Source organism: Harpegnathos saltator, unplaced genomic scaffold (assembly GCF_003227715.2).
Source record: "Harpegnathos saltator strain DR-91 unplaced genomic scaffold, Hsal_v8.6 scaffold182, whole genome shotgun sequence".
Classification (NCBI taxonomy): Eukaryota; Metazoa; Arthropoda; class Insecta; order Hymenoptera; family Formicidae; genus Harpegnathos; species Harpegnathos saltator.
Genome location: NW_020229964.1, coordinates 116,168 through 133,237, shown reverse-complemented (window position 1 = coordinate 133,237; position 17,070 = coordinate 116,168). Strand labels below are relative to the sequence as shown.

Here is a 17,070-nt window from a genome sequence, read left to right as displayed (position 1 = left end):
AGCTTTGTATACGCGTCGAATGTCATTAGCGACGCGCCGTGTAATGTTTAGCATCCGGACGAGTAATCTGAAATTCCGCCACTCGAAAGACAAGCCGTTCGGTATAAGCCGACGCGCATTTATCGCCTCACGTTTCGTTTATTATTATCACTATTTTGTCGAAGCTCCCCGCTGAAAAGCTGCCGTCGCTACCGCGACGAGATATGTTCGGGTTGGTCGCTGCGATATGGCTCGAATGCATCGAATTTCGACGAGCCGCGGACGAGTTTCTCCTAAAGCGAGCGAAATTTCGCGCGCTTTTCCGCAAAAGAGCGTACAATTTCCAAAGTGTACCGAAGAAACCGATACCTGCCGAAAAAAAAGCAGGAAAAAGTGCCAGAGAAACATGAGATAAAATTGGATCGGATAATTGAGCGAATTGCGTTATAGAGTATAATGATGATACATGACATTTCTCCGGTACGGAAGCAGAGAGTGCAGAGTTTGGAGAAATTCGATCGGTCGGATTGTAACGAGAGTAATAATAAGAGAGAGAGAGAGAGAGAGAGAGAGAGAGAGCGAGCGACGATATGATAAAAGTGATACCGGTATAATAATTATATTAATGAGAAACTCACGGAATATAATAAAATTCGCGAAACTACGCGGCGCGCAAGTAATGGAAACGAGAAATGGGAATGTGAAAAGCGGCGTGTATATGTGTGTCCTTCTGATATCGATTTTAATATTCCGTTGTATCCTACTCTATTAGAAACTTTGCTCCCTGCGTATTGAAAAATATCAATACGCAACATGTCGTATTGTACCAAGGAGACACGAAAAGCAGGGCGACGATAATGATTGCTACTACTAGGTCAAACCAGAAAGATACAATAATTATGCAAAAAAAAAGATACGAAAAGAATATGCGGATTAACAATAGAAGTTTAAACAATGTAACGAGGTGAATGTTCTAATTAGCGACAGTTCCAATTAATGAAGGTCTCGATTTGTAGTCATTACATCTATTTCTCCTAATAAACAAGCTAATATACTATGCTTATCTTAAATATATATTTTTATTTTCAATTTTTATTTTTATTTTATATATTATCGATTTGAACAAGATTCGAATCAAATGCCTTAATGAATAGAATATTGTAATTACGTAACACTAACGGTCAAAATTCAAAGTCACAGTTGAAGTTTTACAAATAGTTAATATCAAATGTGTATTTATTAAATCCATGTAATTATTCTCCAATTTCTTCGAGACAAACTGTTAATTAAGAAACGAAGCTAAACTGTATCGTGTTACCAAGTCATGTGCTTCAGCAATTCTTGAGAAAATATTACGAATAAATAAACATTCTGATAAGGTACAAGCACACAAATATCTTTCCATCAATTAGAAAAACGCGACAGTCGAAAACCTCAAACGAGCAAGCTTTCCAACGAAAAATCAACTTTCCGAGGAAGTATTACAAACAAATTGAAATGTTTTCGTTAATTAGTGAGGAGGTATGACATAATTAAAAACTCAAACATACAAACTTTCCCCGGCGAAACCAACTCTTCGACGAGGTATTATAAATAAATAAAGAAAAATCTTCAATTAAAAGAGTACAACACACAATTAAAACTCCAAATGTACCTCGAACTCTCCAATTAAATCAACTCTGTACTTAGTTTACTTAGTTTAACGCGTGCATTATTAATTCATTAATTTGTCTTCACGACGGAGTTGCTCGATCGCTAACTGGAACGTTCGCCTCAGTTTCGCGATCGGTCGGTACGCCAACGTGACGCACTTTCGATAACCGCGGCGATTTTTTCGTCCGTCCTGTTCGCGACTGTTTCTACTTGGAACTCTGCGAGCCGCTCGATCCGCCACGGACGAAAATATACTACAAACTCGAGCCGCGCAGGCATATCGCGCGCATACACACTGCGTGAATAATTGTTTCACCCCGTTTCGCATCTTTTCAAAGATCGACTGGCATTTATGTCACGTACTTGCGAGACCCGGCAGGACCGGCAAAAACGCGCGCGGGTTGCAGCAAGAACGGTCGAGTTAACGATCGATCTCTCTGGAGAGCAAGACGGACAGCACGTCATTCCCGTTCCGCTAAGTGCGGAGCAACAATTTCCGCGGGCGTGCTTCTCCGTGGAGAATTCGTAACGTCGCGTGCGGAAATGGCGAGAATTAATAATGCCGTAAGTCATATGGGAGGAATTGGGTTGGTGCCGCGTGTTGACTCGGTCTTTTTATAAATTGGTGCCGCTTGGCGAGAGAGAGAGAGAGAGAGAGAGAGAAAGAGAGAGAGAGAGAGAGAGAGAGAGAGAGAGCGCTTGGCTGCGCCGTTGCGTCACTCGATATTTTCCAGTTGTATCTCCTCCCTCCTCCCTTCTTTCTTCTCTCTCTCTCTCTCTCTCTCTCTCTCTCTCTCTCTCTCTTTCTCTCTGTTTCTCTAAGCGCTCGAGCTGTATGTAAATTTTTATCTCAACTATTATATATACAGCGCGTGCTATCATAGGTTACGTTCATTTTATCTGTATTTATTTGCATATCTTCTATATTTATCTACATTTCGTTATTTATCGCTTTTCTATGTTTATTGATACGCGCACGAAGAGGAAAGGTAGCGGTTGAATTAACATGAGAATGATGCCAAACTAAACGTATTCCGCTTGAAGCGGAGAGAAATTCTGGTCGCAAACAGCCGAATTCGGTCCGTAAGAATCAGTAATCTCGTTCGCTTCAAGCAAAACGCGCTTAAATCGCGTGTCATTGTTATGTTAATCCGTTCGCTTTTTCCCCGTGCGTTGTACTTGTCCGCATTTTTAATACATTTCAGCATTTGTTCAATCTTTCAAACAACTTGCGCTCGTTTCGTCGTCCGTCCACTCAAAATGCACGAACCAATCGGGTGGAGCAGCAGCGAGATTTGAAATCTACGATAGAAAATCATTTCACGAATAGTTTTTTTTCTCGCTTACGGATTGTAATGTTTGCATTAAATAATACTTTTGATTTCTTCTTGCTCTTAGAGGACTAAGGTACTCTAGTAGATTAGGCTCTAATATTCTCTAAAGTAGAGAGATAAATGCGTTTACTGTCGCCCTACAGCTTAGTCTCGTAAGAGCGAGAAGAAATAAAAAGTATCGTTCAGCACAGAAAAATAAAAGAAACGAGATAAATCATAGGGAATAAACAGAGAGGGGTGCAGTGGAGACGATATCTCCATTTATTTTCAATCAATTACCCATCCATTATCCGTGTCCCCAATTATATCCTTATCGATCGACCATCATTTATCCATCTATTGTCTCCTGCATTTTTCATTTCTTCTCGCTCTTAGAGGCGCCGCTCGCTCTACATCGCGACGACAAACGCATTCGTTCCACCACCCGCTCTCTATTTTATCTCCGCTTATTATCTATCAATTATCCAGCCCTCTACATCTGTCCGTCTCTCTCTTCCCCCCGTAATTCCCGCGCCCACCCCTAATCCCCTAATTCGCGCTGATCGCGATAGGTCGCGTCGGACGATCGTCGTGCCGCGTCGACGCGCCGAAATGACAACCTGTCCCCGATTACCACCCCGTTTATCAGTTCCGTTTTCGGCGGATTCCCCCGCGGTTTGCCCCCCTCCCCCCGCCCTCCAGCCCCTCCTCCCCGCTCGTTCTTTCGTAACCCGTCCTTATCCACGCCGTTATCCCCCACTATCTCGCGTTTCTCTCTCCGTTCGTTCATTCTGGCGTCGCGACGGAGGTCGGAGGTCGGAGGACCGACGGACGGACGGACGGACGGACGAACGGACGAACGGACGAACGGACGTACCGAACGAGGACCAGAGCGCGGCAGACTGGGAACGTCAGAGTGCTCTCCGACTTCGTCGCGTACGCATCTCTCTCTGCGGCTCGACGTCGGCTGGCGGATAACAGCGCGACATCGCGGATCGTCTCTGGTCGATTAATACACGCACGCACACTCGCGCACCCGCGCGCGCGCGCGCGCGCGTGTAAACCGTGAGAGCAACACGTTGCGTAGCCGTCGTTGTCCTGTTGTTTCATGAGACGCCGCTGAATGCGCTTTGTGATCTCATCGTATACAACACCGCTTCGGCGAAGCTCGCTGCTGCTCGCAGTCACGGGAGAGCCGGCGGTGGCGGCAGCGGCGGCGGCGGCGGCGGCGGCGGCGGAAATTGAAAACGACGCTGCTGCGAGAGATCCGGATCGTGGAGAGTCTCAGCTTCATTCGCCGCGGAATTAAGGGAAGACACTCCGAGAGTCCTCCTTGTCTCTCCTCTCGGCCGTTACGTCATCGCGAAATTTCTGCTCGTCTCGCAGCGGGAATCATCCGCCGTGACGATCCGACGGAGCGGCAATTCAGTCCGATTATCCGGAGAGCGAGAGGGAGAGAGAGAGAAAGAGAGAGAGAGAGAGAGAGAGAGAGAGAGAGAGAGAAAGAGAGAGAGAGAGAGAGAGAGCGAGCGCGATCGCTACGCGGGGTGCCAGACGGGCGAGCGTCTTTCTCCACTTGTTCTCCGCGCTCCGGCGAGATCAGTACGCGCGGCGCGGCTCCTCGCATCCTCGCGGAGCGCTCTCGTAAGGACGATCGCGTGTCGACATTGCCGTGCCATTTCGCCGGAGTGGATCGCCCATCGATCCACGTGAAGATCGATTCGCGGGAACAACGGGCGCGCTGCGCTCTCTCGGGAGGAATCATCGGCGGTGACAGGTGAAGCCTGATCTGGCGATCTGGAATGAACAGCGATCTGCAGGAGTCGACGCTCTCCTGAAGCTGCTGCCGCGTGAAGCTGCGTTTTCTCCGCAGAGAGAGAGAGAGTGTCGCTGCTCTAGGGAGGAAAATCGCGCGAAGCGTCATCGCGACGGAGGAGCCGAGGGCGACGCGCGATCGAGCGCGATGCGCTGAGGCATCGATCATCAAGCGGGCCAACAGCGAGGACGCAGTGGGCGCGTTGGACGTGTTCAATTAAATCGTTTGAGCGTCGCTCGAACGGGAACGGCTCGGCGGACGTAAGGAGCGCGATTCGTCGCGCGCGTGACCTTTCGCTTCGAGATCGCTCGGCGATGCTGCCGCGGAGAGACGCAGCATCGTCACTCTGAGGAGACCTCGGCTCCGCCGCCGAGAACGAGGCATCGTTTTCTGCGTCTCTCTCCTTCCGCGACAGCCGGAAGTGAATCGCTAGACAGGGTGATGCTCGACGCTCGTAGAGCTCGCAGTGCGTCGTGGTAGAGCGACGGCGACGGCGACGGCGACGAGCCGTCAAGAGTTCCGAGTGGAAATCTTCGCCGCGCGTCCGTGCGGCCCGGGATCCGCGATATTAATTACCCCTTGTAATTGGGGTTTCTAGGATCGCGCTTAATTAATTGGCCCGGCTCGGACTCCGACGTAAACGATGAAGTGGTGCGTGTTGGTGTTGGTATTCGCCGGCCTGAGTAGAGGCGATAATACCATCGATATGGACCCCAACGCTATCAACTGCATGCATCTCAATTCCCAGGAGGAGATAGATCTCGACAAGGTACGTGCAAGCTCTCGTTCCGCCGTCGTCTCCGCGTCCAACCTCCTTGTATCAACGCGCCCTCCGCGTCGAGCTCCGTCGCGCGCGAGCCGACTTCAAACGCGGCGGCTGCGGCTGCGGCTGCGGCTGCGGCGCTCGTCTGTTTCCCTCCCCGTTGTTCTCCTCCGCTTTTCTCTTATTCTCCTCGCCCGTTTTCCTTCCTCCTCCCGGCGGGGTTACCTGCGCTACGTGAAATTTCGCGTGTAATAAAATCCATCGGAACCACGAACCAGCTCGGAGTCTTTTCTCGTAAAAAGGAGAGAGAAAGAGAGAGAGAGAGAGAGAGAGAGAGAGAGAGAGAGAGAGAGAGAGAGAGAGAGAGAGAGAGAGAGAGAGAGAGAGAGAGAGAGAGAGAGAGAAGCACGTTGTCGCGAAAGTGAATCACAAGTTTTGCGATATCGCCATATTTCGCGCACACACACATGTACACACACATACACGTATACGTGCCGCCGAAACGCGAGCAGCCACCGGACATGCGCGCACTGCGCGCGGTTCATTACCGTTCCATTTCGATCAATTATTATATTTAATTTATGCTCGTTAAATATAAAGATTTACTTCCCCGCCGATATTATATCAATTATACCGCCCGATCCCCTCTCCCGCCTGGCTGTGCATATTAACGTGATTACCTAATTATATTTATAAATTAATATTAATAAATATATTATAAACGCGTTTGTGTGTGTGTGTGTGTGTGTGTGTATGTGTGTGTGTGTGTGTGAACGTGGGCGTTCATAGATGTGCGCATCGCCTGGTGGGCGGTACACTGTATTATTTATAAGAAATAGACGAAAGAATAGAAATATATAAATATATTTTCTTTTGCATCTCGATATGTATTTTGTACGCGTGTGAGGAATGAAAGAGCGACGTTCTCGCAAATCTGCGAATTTGCTCCGCCCGTTATTACGATATGACGTGCGAAGAATCCGCGCTGATAAATTCGGCCGACGGGCGGAGGAAGGGAGGGGAATGGAAAAAAGGGCTACAGTATGGCCGTGAATTTCGCGAGGAAAATAGAGAAGAAAGAGAGAAATAGCTGTCGTTACTGGCCTAATCTTATCTGTAAGACGGCGAAAGGCGCAATTTCGACAATCTCGCGCCGCTCCCGCCGGCAGATTAATGCGATTCCGATAGTTTGCGGCTCGTCGCGTTATTGAAATACGCGACACGGCGCGCTTTTATCCGCGGAAGCAGCGGCGACCGACCGACCGACCGACAGCGAATACAATAATTCGCAAAATCGCTCGCGTATATCCCGCGCGATATCGCGTATAACGGCTCGAATAATCCCGGCTGAAAAAATTGCAGGTTCGCGCGAGAGCTCGTTTCGCCGAAAAGCGAATCTCGCGCGGCCGCTTTTCAGACGGAAGCGAGCACACTTAGCGCGCGCGCGCGTGGCTTTTTCTTCGTTTCCACAAACAAACGAGCTGCCATTTGGATCCCCTAATTAACGCTAAACGTTAAGTTCCTCGCTGCGTGTTTTTATTCGGGAATAGACGCGCGCGCGATGCGATTTGCCGGTTGCAAGATTTGCAACCGGACGTCGGCGGAAAAAGAAGAGGAGGAAAAGAAGCAAAAAAGAACTGGAAAACGTCAATTTCGCCGGTGTGTATCTCCCAAACACGTGATGTATGCTCCACCCTGTACATACCCGCGCGCGCGTGTGTGTGTGTGTATACGTGTGGATGTACGTGCAACATGGCGCGCCCATTGATTAAACCAGGTTTAACGGCGCTGTGTGTCATGGCCTCGAGAGAAGCAGGTCAACCGCTTCTTCCTTACTCGAAAAAGCTCCCCCCCTCCCAGAAATTTATCCCGGCTGTTTAATGGACGTACGGCGAATTTGCATTCTAGTGCATGAAATATCGTTCCGAGCGTATAAAAAAGCGGCCTCGTCGTCGGGCCGCTGCTTCGGCTTGTCATTAAAAATTTGCGACGTCTCTCTCTTCTCCCTTCCTCTCCCTCCCCCCCCTCTTTTTATCAACATACGTCGTCGCGCCGACAAGGAACGACCGCGTCGCGACGGTCTCCGCGGGGGCGACTTGGTAATGTTTCTCTCTCTTTTTCCACAGCTTTTCCTCGCATTTCCTCCTCCCGCTACGAAATATCGTCGCGCGCGGAGAGAGAAGGAAACAATAACGTGATATCCGGGTCCGGAGCGATTCCTACGGAGAACGGACGCCGGCCGCCGCCGTGGCCGGGCGAAAAGCCTAAAGTATCGTTGATTCGAAACAATTACGAGTTCCTGGCACGCTGCCTTTGCGAAGTTGTCGAGTCGCTGCGCCGGCTCATGTAGTTACATACGGAGAGTGCATTAAGTGCCGGCCATAATTTAAACGGTCGCGTTCAAGACCGGCAATTGCGATCCCACGGGATCAGCTCCACACACAGCCGGCCGGGGAGTAATTAGCCGGCTCGCTTTTTACATCGCGCCTTCGTAAGTTTCTATTATGCGCGCGCGCATTGTAAAATGAATAGAATGCATAAACACGGGATTGCGAGGGCAAATTCGGCGGGATTCTCGCGCTCGCTGCGGATTCCAGTAGATTCGCGAGAACGCGAACTCGTCGGCCGCGCCCTCGGCGGAGGGCCTGAGGGCTCGCAGTGTATTCGCGAATTACTCGAATTCGCCGGTGAGAGGAACGAAGCAGAATGAACAACGCTCGGCGACGCGCGCGGTCGGCGCGGCGGATTGATCGACACTTGTCGAGCACACGATATATAAGCTTATCAAAGTCACGCTGGCTTGCAGCTACACGCGGGGGCATTAAGTGGTCGTTATGAATTAAATCGGCGCGTTCGAGAGCCGTTATTTCAATGGAACAAGGTTATCCACACGCAGCACGTTAGGCGCTACGTTTCCCTCTTGTTTCTTTCGTTCTCTCTCTCTCTCTCTCTCTGTCTCTCTTTTTTTCTCTTTTCTTCCGGAAAAGTCTCGATGCACCGGTGCAGCGCGGCGCGGCGGGGCAAAGCGATAGCTTCCGAAGCGTCATTAAATGCACGTGTGCGGGGTATTCCATTACTATTCCGTTCGAGTCGCGCGAATATCAAGTCGTCGGAGATCTCTCGGAGCATTAAAGCTTCCGCTGTCGAAGAGACTCCCCGCTGGTTTATAGCGCTAAGAATTTGAGATATCACCTCTCCCCTTCCGCCCTGCCCCGCCCGCCCGTCGCGCAAGCGAAACACGTTGCAAACACATCGTCATCTTGGGAACTTTAAACTTCATTAGCCTCTTGTATAATGTCGGAAATCTTGACGATAAAACCCCGGAGCGAGACTGAGATTTAATGAATTGGCACTCTCGACTCTCCGCCATCGATACACGCGGGGGATCTTCGCCGAGTTTTCTCTCGCGAGTTTGTACACGGAGATAATATTAAATTAATTGCTCCGTCGCTGCCGAGTTTAATTTGTCGGGAATGCTTTGACATAGTCGGCTGATATTTCCGTGCGCGGGGGAGAGACAGAGACACACACACAGAGAGAGAGAGAGAGAGAGAGAGAGAGAGAGAGAGAGAGAGAGAGAGAGAGAGAGAGAGAGACAAAGGGACAGCAGAGAGGAAGAGAGGGAAGCACAAAAGAATATAAATTCGGAGGTTCAATTTTTTCCAGACCGCAAACCACGTAGGCCCGTAAATTACACAACTAGAAATAGATCGGTGAGCTGTTGAGCTTCGATATCGAACGTCGAATTTCAATTTAACTTTCTCATTCTGCCGTAAAATATTATATAGCGCTCATTGCTCACGTTACAGCGGCGGGGGAATGAAAATGTCAAAGGTCGGGTAACTTTGAAGTTATACAGGCAGAATATCCTATGACTCTTTCTTCAGGTAAATTCTCTTCATTTTTACCGTGTCAGCCTGGTAGCGGCAAGAGTAGACTGTCAGTGGACTTTATCTTCTCGAGCAACGCAGTAAATTTTGCGTCGAGCAACGCGATAAACTTTTCAACAGTAAATTTCAGCTTCTGAAATATAAATACGACGACATATGGAGCGAACGAGATTGATGACTTATTTCTACCGGAGCGGTCAAAGCGAAAGGTTTCCGAGAGAAGTACGTAAAGAGCAAGCCGGAGAGTGTTCATTTCCTTCCAGTTTTATTCAAAGTCATAAAATATAAAAATATAAAACACACGTCGCAAATATAAAACACACCATTATGTGAGAGAATTTAAGTAATTTCTATGAGAAATTCCACGCTGGAATATCACTGGAAACCGAAACCGTTACTGAAGAAAGACATTTACGGTCGAGTTTAGAGAATTAGGATTACAACTCGCGTAAATGCAAAATTCCGCGAAATAGACGCCGCACTTTTTCTCGCCCAAGTTGCAGACCAACGAAGGAAATGTTGCGTACTTTTCTCTCCGCACATTCATTTTTTCTATCTTGCGCCGTTTCTCGGTAGATGAATCGCGGGCGGAGTTTATCGTGCTGAGCAACGTAAGCATTTTCAATAGCAAGTTTTTCAATAGCAGACCGGTGCCCGACGATTAACATTTCTGAAGCGAAATTAGGATAAATTCCGATATGTTCCCCGGTTACGATAAATTCCGTCGTAATCCTCGCCGTAAAAAATTCCTCCGGCCGCTCGCGACATAGAATTTCGGCCGGAAATGACGAAATCTCTGCCCGCGCGCGTTTTCTCGCCAAATCTCTCCTTCCTGCGTCTCAATGCCGCCGATTTAGCGCGTCCGAAAAGCCACCCTTCTTCCCGCGGTCTTTCCCATGGCCACATACCCTCCCCCCTTCCCTCGTCCTTGGGAACTGGACTTACGCTACATTATTATCAGGGCTCCTGCCGTACAGCGAGAGCTCGCTCTTTCTCTTTCCTCGCCGTCATTCAATACCGCCACTATGAAGTGGCGTTCCAGAGCCGTTCCGTGTCGTGCCGCGGCGCGCAATGAGTCAAGGGAAAAAGCCCCGGTTTGTGTACGATCTACGAAAGTGGAGAACGCGCTCCGAAATAATAGCCGTATCCGAGAAACGCCGTATTTTTTTCCGGCAGATCATAAGCCCAGTGCACAGACCGTGAAATTGCGCGAATGCACGCAAAAATTCTTTGGCGATCGGCAAACAACCCGGAGGAGATCTCTCCCGCGATTATTCGCGAAAACACATACTCGCCTCAGTTTGTCGTCGTACCTTCGAGGACGAGCTCGCTATCGGCGAGTTCTTTCTCTCCTCGGGATACACGGGTGATCTGCTTATTCTCTCTCACGATCGTTTCGACGACCCGCCGCCGTCGCCGGCGCGAAGTAGCGCGCGAAGTAAATCGTTCCTTTAAACGCCGCCCGTTGGCGTAGGAATGCCTGAACGGGGAGCAGCGACCGGCATAAAAGCCCCAACATTTTGCGCAACCGGGTTACCTTAAGGTTCTTTTTAACACTGGTCGCAGTGTTGACTCGGTATTTCGTAATTATGCAAAGTAGGGGAAATCGATCCTGTCGATGGTGGTACGTTTATTACCGTGGTTTTATGTTAATGCCTACAAAGGAACTCGTATGATTAGAAGATAACCTTGCGCCGTGAATGTTCAGTCGGGCTATTAACATTCCGGTCTATACACTGTTAATTTAGACGAGGGGCCGTGCTAATTTGCGGTAAAGGGGTAGGTTGCCGTGCCAAGGGTCATTCGACTCGATTCGCCTCATACGTACAGTCTATTGATTAAAGGCCGTAACACTTTTCTCCGACGAGCCTTGCAACGTATTCCGTATTCAGGATGAAAATGGATCCCTCTCTCGATCCCCCTCTCTCTCTCTCTCTCTCTCTCTCTCTCTCTCTCTCTCTCTCGAGAATAACTTAAAAGCAATTTCTTCTACTAGATATAAGATGCGCTGCGAAACTCGTTATCAAAAATATCCTGCTATCTTTGATCAGTCGCACTTGCTTTGTGTAAAATGAAAAAGATATCTAATTCTGGACGTTTTCATTTTATTTCGGGCTTTAGATGCAGTTATTTAAATTTTTAACATGGAATATATATGGTATGTATATATATATATATCAATTTTTAAAATATAAATGACAACATATATAAAGCAGAAGTAAGTAAGACATTAACATTAAAACTACCGACGATTAACGATGTAATTTCTATCAAAATGATCAAAATGATAGGTTTCTGAGAAAAATACGTAACGTAAGGCAGAAAATGTCTATTTCCTCTCAGTTTTATTTAAAGTCACCTATAAATGTATACGTATATATACTTTTTTATGTTGAAAGTTTAAATATTCCAGTGTAACAGCCAACACAATAAAAACGCCCAGAATTAGGTACGGCATAGGCATTATTACTTTGTTTGCGAAATAAATTTTACACATTTTTTCCGACAAAGTTAAGAGCGCATCAAATCGTCACGATTATGAACCGCTACGCATGAATTCCCGGTAATTGATTGTACAAAAATATGAAAAAGAATGACGATATATGAGACACTCGACGTCACAAATTCAATGAAGGATTTTAAAAACATAGAAAATTATTTATATTATTTATTAGATGGGTATATGATAAGAGGCTAATATTTACACCGTAATACCTGTCACATCGGCTTTGTAAAATGAATCTTTCGACGGATTCGTGTGTGCTCTTAGATTCAGCCAAAATTAAGAGCACACATCAAACAGATTCACGCATTTTACAGCAATCGCGAAGCGGCTTCACCTGCCAATGGTAATTGCAATTGTAACTATCCGAAGCGCTTCGAACTCCACCGGAAAAATTTTGTGAAAAGCGCTACGCGCACAAACGAGTGTCTGATCACGGACAGGAAAGTTGTCCGTAATTTTTTCTCACGAGTTGCACAACGTATTCATCTTGTCCGACGGGAGAATTTTACTGTTAGAAAATAAATTCTTCCGCTGAGCTGAACCCCGATGCGTTCCGTAATACATACGAAACATTATGGAATCATCCTTCTATCGACGACTGTACATCTCCGCTAACGACGGCTCAGGAAACATTCTCGTGACGATAAATCGTTACAACAGGTCGATATCGATGAGAATTTTTCGCACCGAGAATTTTTCATTTGATGAGGACTAGCTTCTTTATTGATATCGACGAGCTGCGTTCGACGAGTTTGCGTGACGTTTTGTCGACATCGTGTCGACGCATAGTCGATATTTACTTATCGATTGCATATCTGAAAGACATCATACAGATGTCGAGCGATTATTCATGATCCGATCGTACGGATGTATCGATTCAACTTGAGCACGATATATGTAAGCCGCCGAATAACGACTAGATCTCACCATCTCGACATCTGCACAATATCTCTCAGATGTCGCGGGATGAAATCCTAGAAACATCCAAATCTGGCCGTTAAATTCCCCGGATGCTTTCAACTTTCGATTCGACACGATTTCGAGCGGATATTTTATCGACTTGCGGATCTCCGGACAGACATTCTCATGTCGACGTTCCCGTCCGCCACGCGCCGAGAACGAATCTAACTGCAAGCTGCATTCTTGTCGTCGCGACGCGAGTAAATGCGACAGACTCGCGCAGCCACGGATAGGCGTGCTATCTCGCCGGTGGTGGTGAAGGAGAAAGCAAAAGGAGGACAGCGGGAGAATACAGAAAAAGGAGGGAAAAAAGGAAACTCTCCTCCCCCGCGCTTTTCGTTGAAAAGGCTTTCGGTGTAAGTTTTCGCGGCGGACAATAAACCACGGCTATTTCTCATCGTGCCGTTGCACGGCGCATTGAGGGAGAGCCATTCACCGGCGACATCGAAATTTATTTCCGGAATTATTCCTTAAACTTGGCGCGCGCGCGCTCGCAATTTGCACGCTTTCGAATTTATCGCGCGCGGCGGCGAGCGCCAATGAAGTTAAACAGACATCAGACAACGCGCTCGCACGTCAACTACGACAAGGCAAGGTGTCCTGCTTCTCTTCTCACCGGCGGCGACACTGCTTTCTGCGTTTGGCGGAGATCTCGCGGAGGTCGCCGCTTCGTAGCGACAAACCTTGCGTCTCTTGGACTGTAAATAACTGTACGACATTGTACGACCTTCTTCGAGGAAATTTTTGCAGTTGGCGAGACAGCCGCGACGCTTCTTTTCCTACTTCCTTGCTAATAGAAACCAAAATTTCACAGCTCAATCGAATTATCACGATGCGACAATTTTTCACTTTCGACATAACGACTGGCAATATTTTGTCAATATCGACGACAAATTCCGCGTGACATTTCGCTCCGATATCCGGATATCGATTTGATATTTAAAAAATATCGTGTAGGTGTTGTGGACCGATTTTTGATAATTTAGCCTATCGTATTTGGATCGGCTCGCGTCGACATCTGAATATATCGATTCAACTTGAATGCGACATAAATCGAATAACGGGCAAGTCGTCCACATCTACGTGGTATCTTCCAGATATCATGATGGAATCTTCGAAATATCAAATCGTTCGCTGATTTCCACATGACTGCAAGCTGCGATTTCGAGCGGATTCCGTATCGATTTGTGAAGCCGGACGGGAGAGATCCTTCGATCTCCGCGATTGGACAAATTCCATTGTTCGCAGATTCCGCCGAGCACCGTGCGACCTAACTTGGACGTTCTATTTCGTGAAACGTTTCCGAGCTGAAAGTATCATCCATTCGCGCTCACGCAGCCTGGCAGTTACGGTGTCTCGTTAACCGGCGGACAACGCGAGCCAATGGAACGAGAATTAGCGCATGTGCGACTACTTCGTAATGGGTATATAGGGTGTTTAAAAAAAGGCTTCTTTTCTGAGGTGTCTTTAAAAGCAAACAATACATCAGGTGCAGTACAAAAGAAATGAGAGGATACAACAAAATGCCTGTCAAACAGTTAGGATAAAGCCGAGAATTTTTGAAAAAGTTCGCAATTCCATGATACGAAGACGTAGAAATAAGAGGAGGGGACATGCAGAGAATCTTCTGTAAACTTTGTAAGCACCAAAAGCGTGTATGTCACTTGCTTTAATTGAAATAAATAATTGCTCATAATTATATTAATTTTTAAATCCATGCTAGGATGTATCTCCTCCATTTTCCGAGCACTATCTGCCCTTAAAATTCTGAATCCTTTTTTTAAAACACCCAGTATAAAACAGTAGCATAGATTGCTGTGACGCATATCGAATGATTCGCGTCATAGCACATTGATTGGACAATAATTGCCGACCGTACCGTTCGCTCGATAGTGAATTCTCCTTACGGATCTTCATTCGTGACTCCGCAACCAGCGAGAGAATCACACGCGCTAACGTTGATTGAACTAACGTTAATTCCAGGCGGTACCGTATCCGGGCTCTCGGACATTCAATCAGACGCAGATTAATTTCGGCTGCGCGAGGATTTGGCCCGATGGCAAATAATAATCTCACGCAGGAAGATAATCATGACAAGCACGCGCTCAGACGTTCCCTCAATCTTGAAGAGACGCGGCAACTCAAAACTGAGGGTTACCATAACGTGGAGACGATCGGCAAAACACTGTATCAAGCGTTTTTGCTATTGTGGATGTCCCAATTTATGACAATACCTCAATTTATGACAACAATCGTGACCGTTTCGCTTGGTAAATCGACTGATACGGGTCCATTTTTGTTGCACTCATAATTTGAGTTCTTACTTGAAATTTTACACGTTATCGGTTACAAGCTTCGAGTAAAATAAAAAATTGCAGCAGGTGCTGGAATCATCGTAATTACGAACGTAGCGTTAATAGTGGCAACTCGAACAATTATTTGCAGATACCTCGGAATTCGATTTATTTCACTATCAAATGTCTACTTGTTAGATTCGCGCTGTTATTCGTTAACCTCGTCCAAACTGAACCGTCATGTCACAAGAATAGTACTTTAGCCATTTTTGAGAAAATATTGTAGGTGAATTAAAATTCTTTCGTAAATGTGAGTAACATAAAGCACAATTAAGACGTTCACGCGCCGAACGAAATTAGCTACATTTTGAGCGCTTAACATACATATATTTATATTATTAATTTACTAATTATTGATTTCTTTGCACGACGACGTTATTTCCGGTCGCTAATTAAGACATTCATTTTTTTTTAGCGGAAAGTGTAACCGCCTGAAAATCCTTCTGCAGGCTTTCCGTGTGTATGCTTGAGCATCTAAATCCAATTGTATAGGTACAATGATGTTCTGTAAAATTTTCCTGGGCGAAACACGCGTTCACAGTGTGTACAAGCTGCTGAGTTTTCGTACGAAGCAAATATTTACGCTCACAACTCGAGATGTCAACTTTGAAACCTCATATCGTCTCCACATATCGTCGTTATATCGTTCGCACATTTGGAACGATGCTCCAATTTTTTTCTACACACGTTCTCGTTGCGCGTTAACGCATTTGTAATTCCGCGTTCAGGAGAAGAGAAGAAATAAATAAATAAAAAGAATCAATGTTCTTTCGATAAAGTTTCGAAATACGGCGTCCTTTTAAACATATATGGGACATCATTTCACATCACTTTTTAATACGGAATCTATCCTGTGAGTTTGCCGCTGGAGTTCAGATATGCATCCTGCATATGTAGCGTCGCGAAAAATGCTGCTCGAGCAGGCTTATTTCTGCGCATCGTCGCGACATTATTATCTCCCGGCAAGAAACTATTGCGCGCTACCGTCGCGACCCTGATTCGCCTGGAAAAAGTAATGTCTAGTGATTTACCGTTAATTCAACAATAGGCCCGTTCTTTCGCAGCCCGCGCATGGCAGCATGTGTGTGTGTGTAAAATGTTGAATCGCGCTTCTTTTTACCGCGACAACGGCTGCTAGCAATATCGGGCAGTCGCTATCCTGTTGAGAATTCGCTCCATTTGTCCGCGATTTTGTCTCGCTGCCGTTCTTCCATTGCAATTAGTCATCCGCTGCCGACCGCGCGCGCATGTTTACCCCTTTTCTGTACAATTATATACGCCGGCCACGGGGACGATCGAGCGTCTGGGGAACGCGCGCGCGCGCGATTCATTTCCGCGAGTCGCCCTCGGGAATTCATAAAACATAAAACCTCTCGCTCGCGAAAATCTCGCCGCGGCCTCGGCAGGCCTCCCGTTCGATCCACCGATCTACCGAACGCGAGCGACTATCGGGGAAGAAGCCGTAGCCCGTCTTCCTTGCCTGCTTTTAGACTCCGCGTTTCCACCCGGTCAATTCGAGCAACGTTTCGTAAACCGAAAAGACCTCCCTTTCCTGCGCCGCGCGCAGCCAACTGGAAGACGGCGCATCGTCCGCGAAGCGCCTTTTTCCATGTATCGTCTCCTCCTGCCGACAGTTCTCGCATAAACTGCTCTCGCGTCGTGACGCCAGAGAAAGGAAAAAGAGAGAAAGAGAGAGAAAGAGAGAGAGAGAGAGAGAGATTCTATGTATAATGAATATAAATTATAGTAACGCCGCTGCGGTGGTGGCGGTTTCGCAAGCTGTTGCGACGTGAAACGCGTGCATTTGCACCTCCCCAGGCCGGCCTGGAAGAAAGA

At 47.2% G+C, this 17,070-nt stretch overlaps 2 protein-coding genes across 3 annotated transcripts in view; one reads left to right on the top strand and one right to left on the bottom strand.

Moving 5' to 3' along the window:
- The window catches only part of mRpL54 (mitochondrial ribosomal protein L54), a 118,894-nt gene that overhangs the window by 24,638 nt on the left and 77,186 nt on the right, over positions 1–17,070 (bottom strand). The gene's annotated exons all lie outside the window — the stretch shown is intronic.
- Positions 3,843–17,070, top strand: part of LOC105192121 (uncharacterized) — a 78,367-nt gene continuing 65,139 nt past the window's right edge. The window contains exon 1 of the mRNA XM_011156021.3: positions 3,843–5,530. Coding sequence (XP_011154323.1) covers positions 5,405–5,530 — 126 coding nt within the window. The 5' untranslated portion in view covers positions 3,843–5,404. The remainder of the gene's footprint in view (positions 5,531–17,070) is intronic.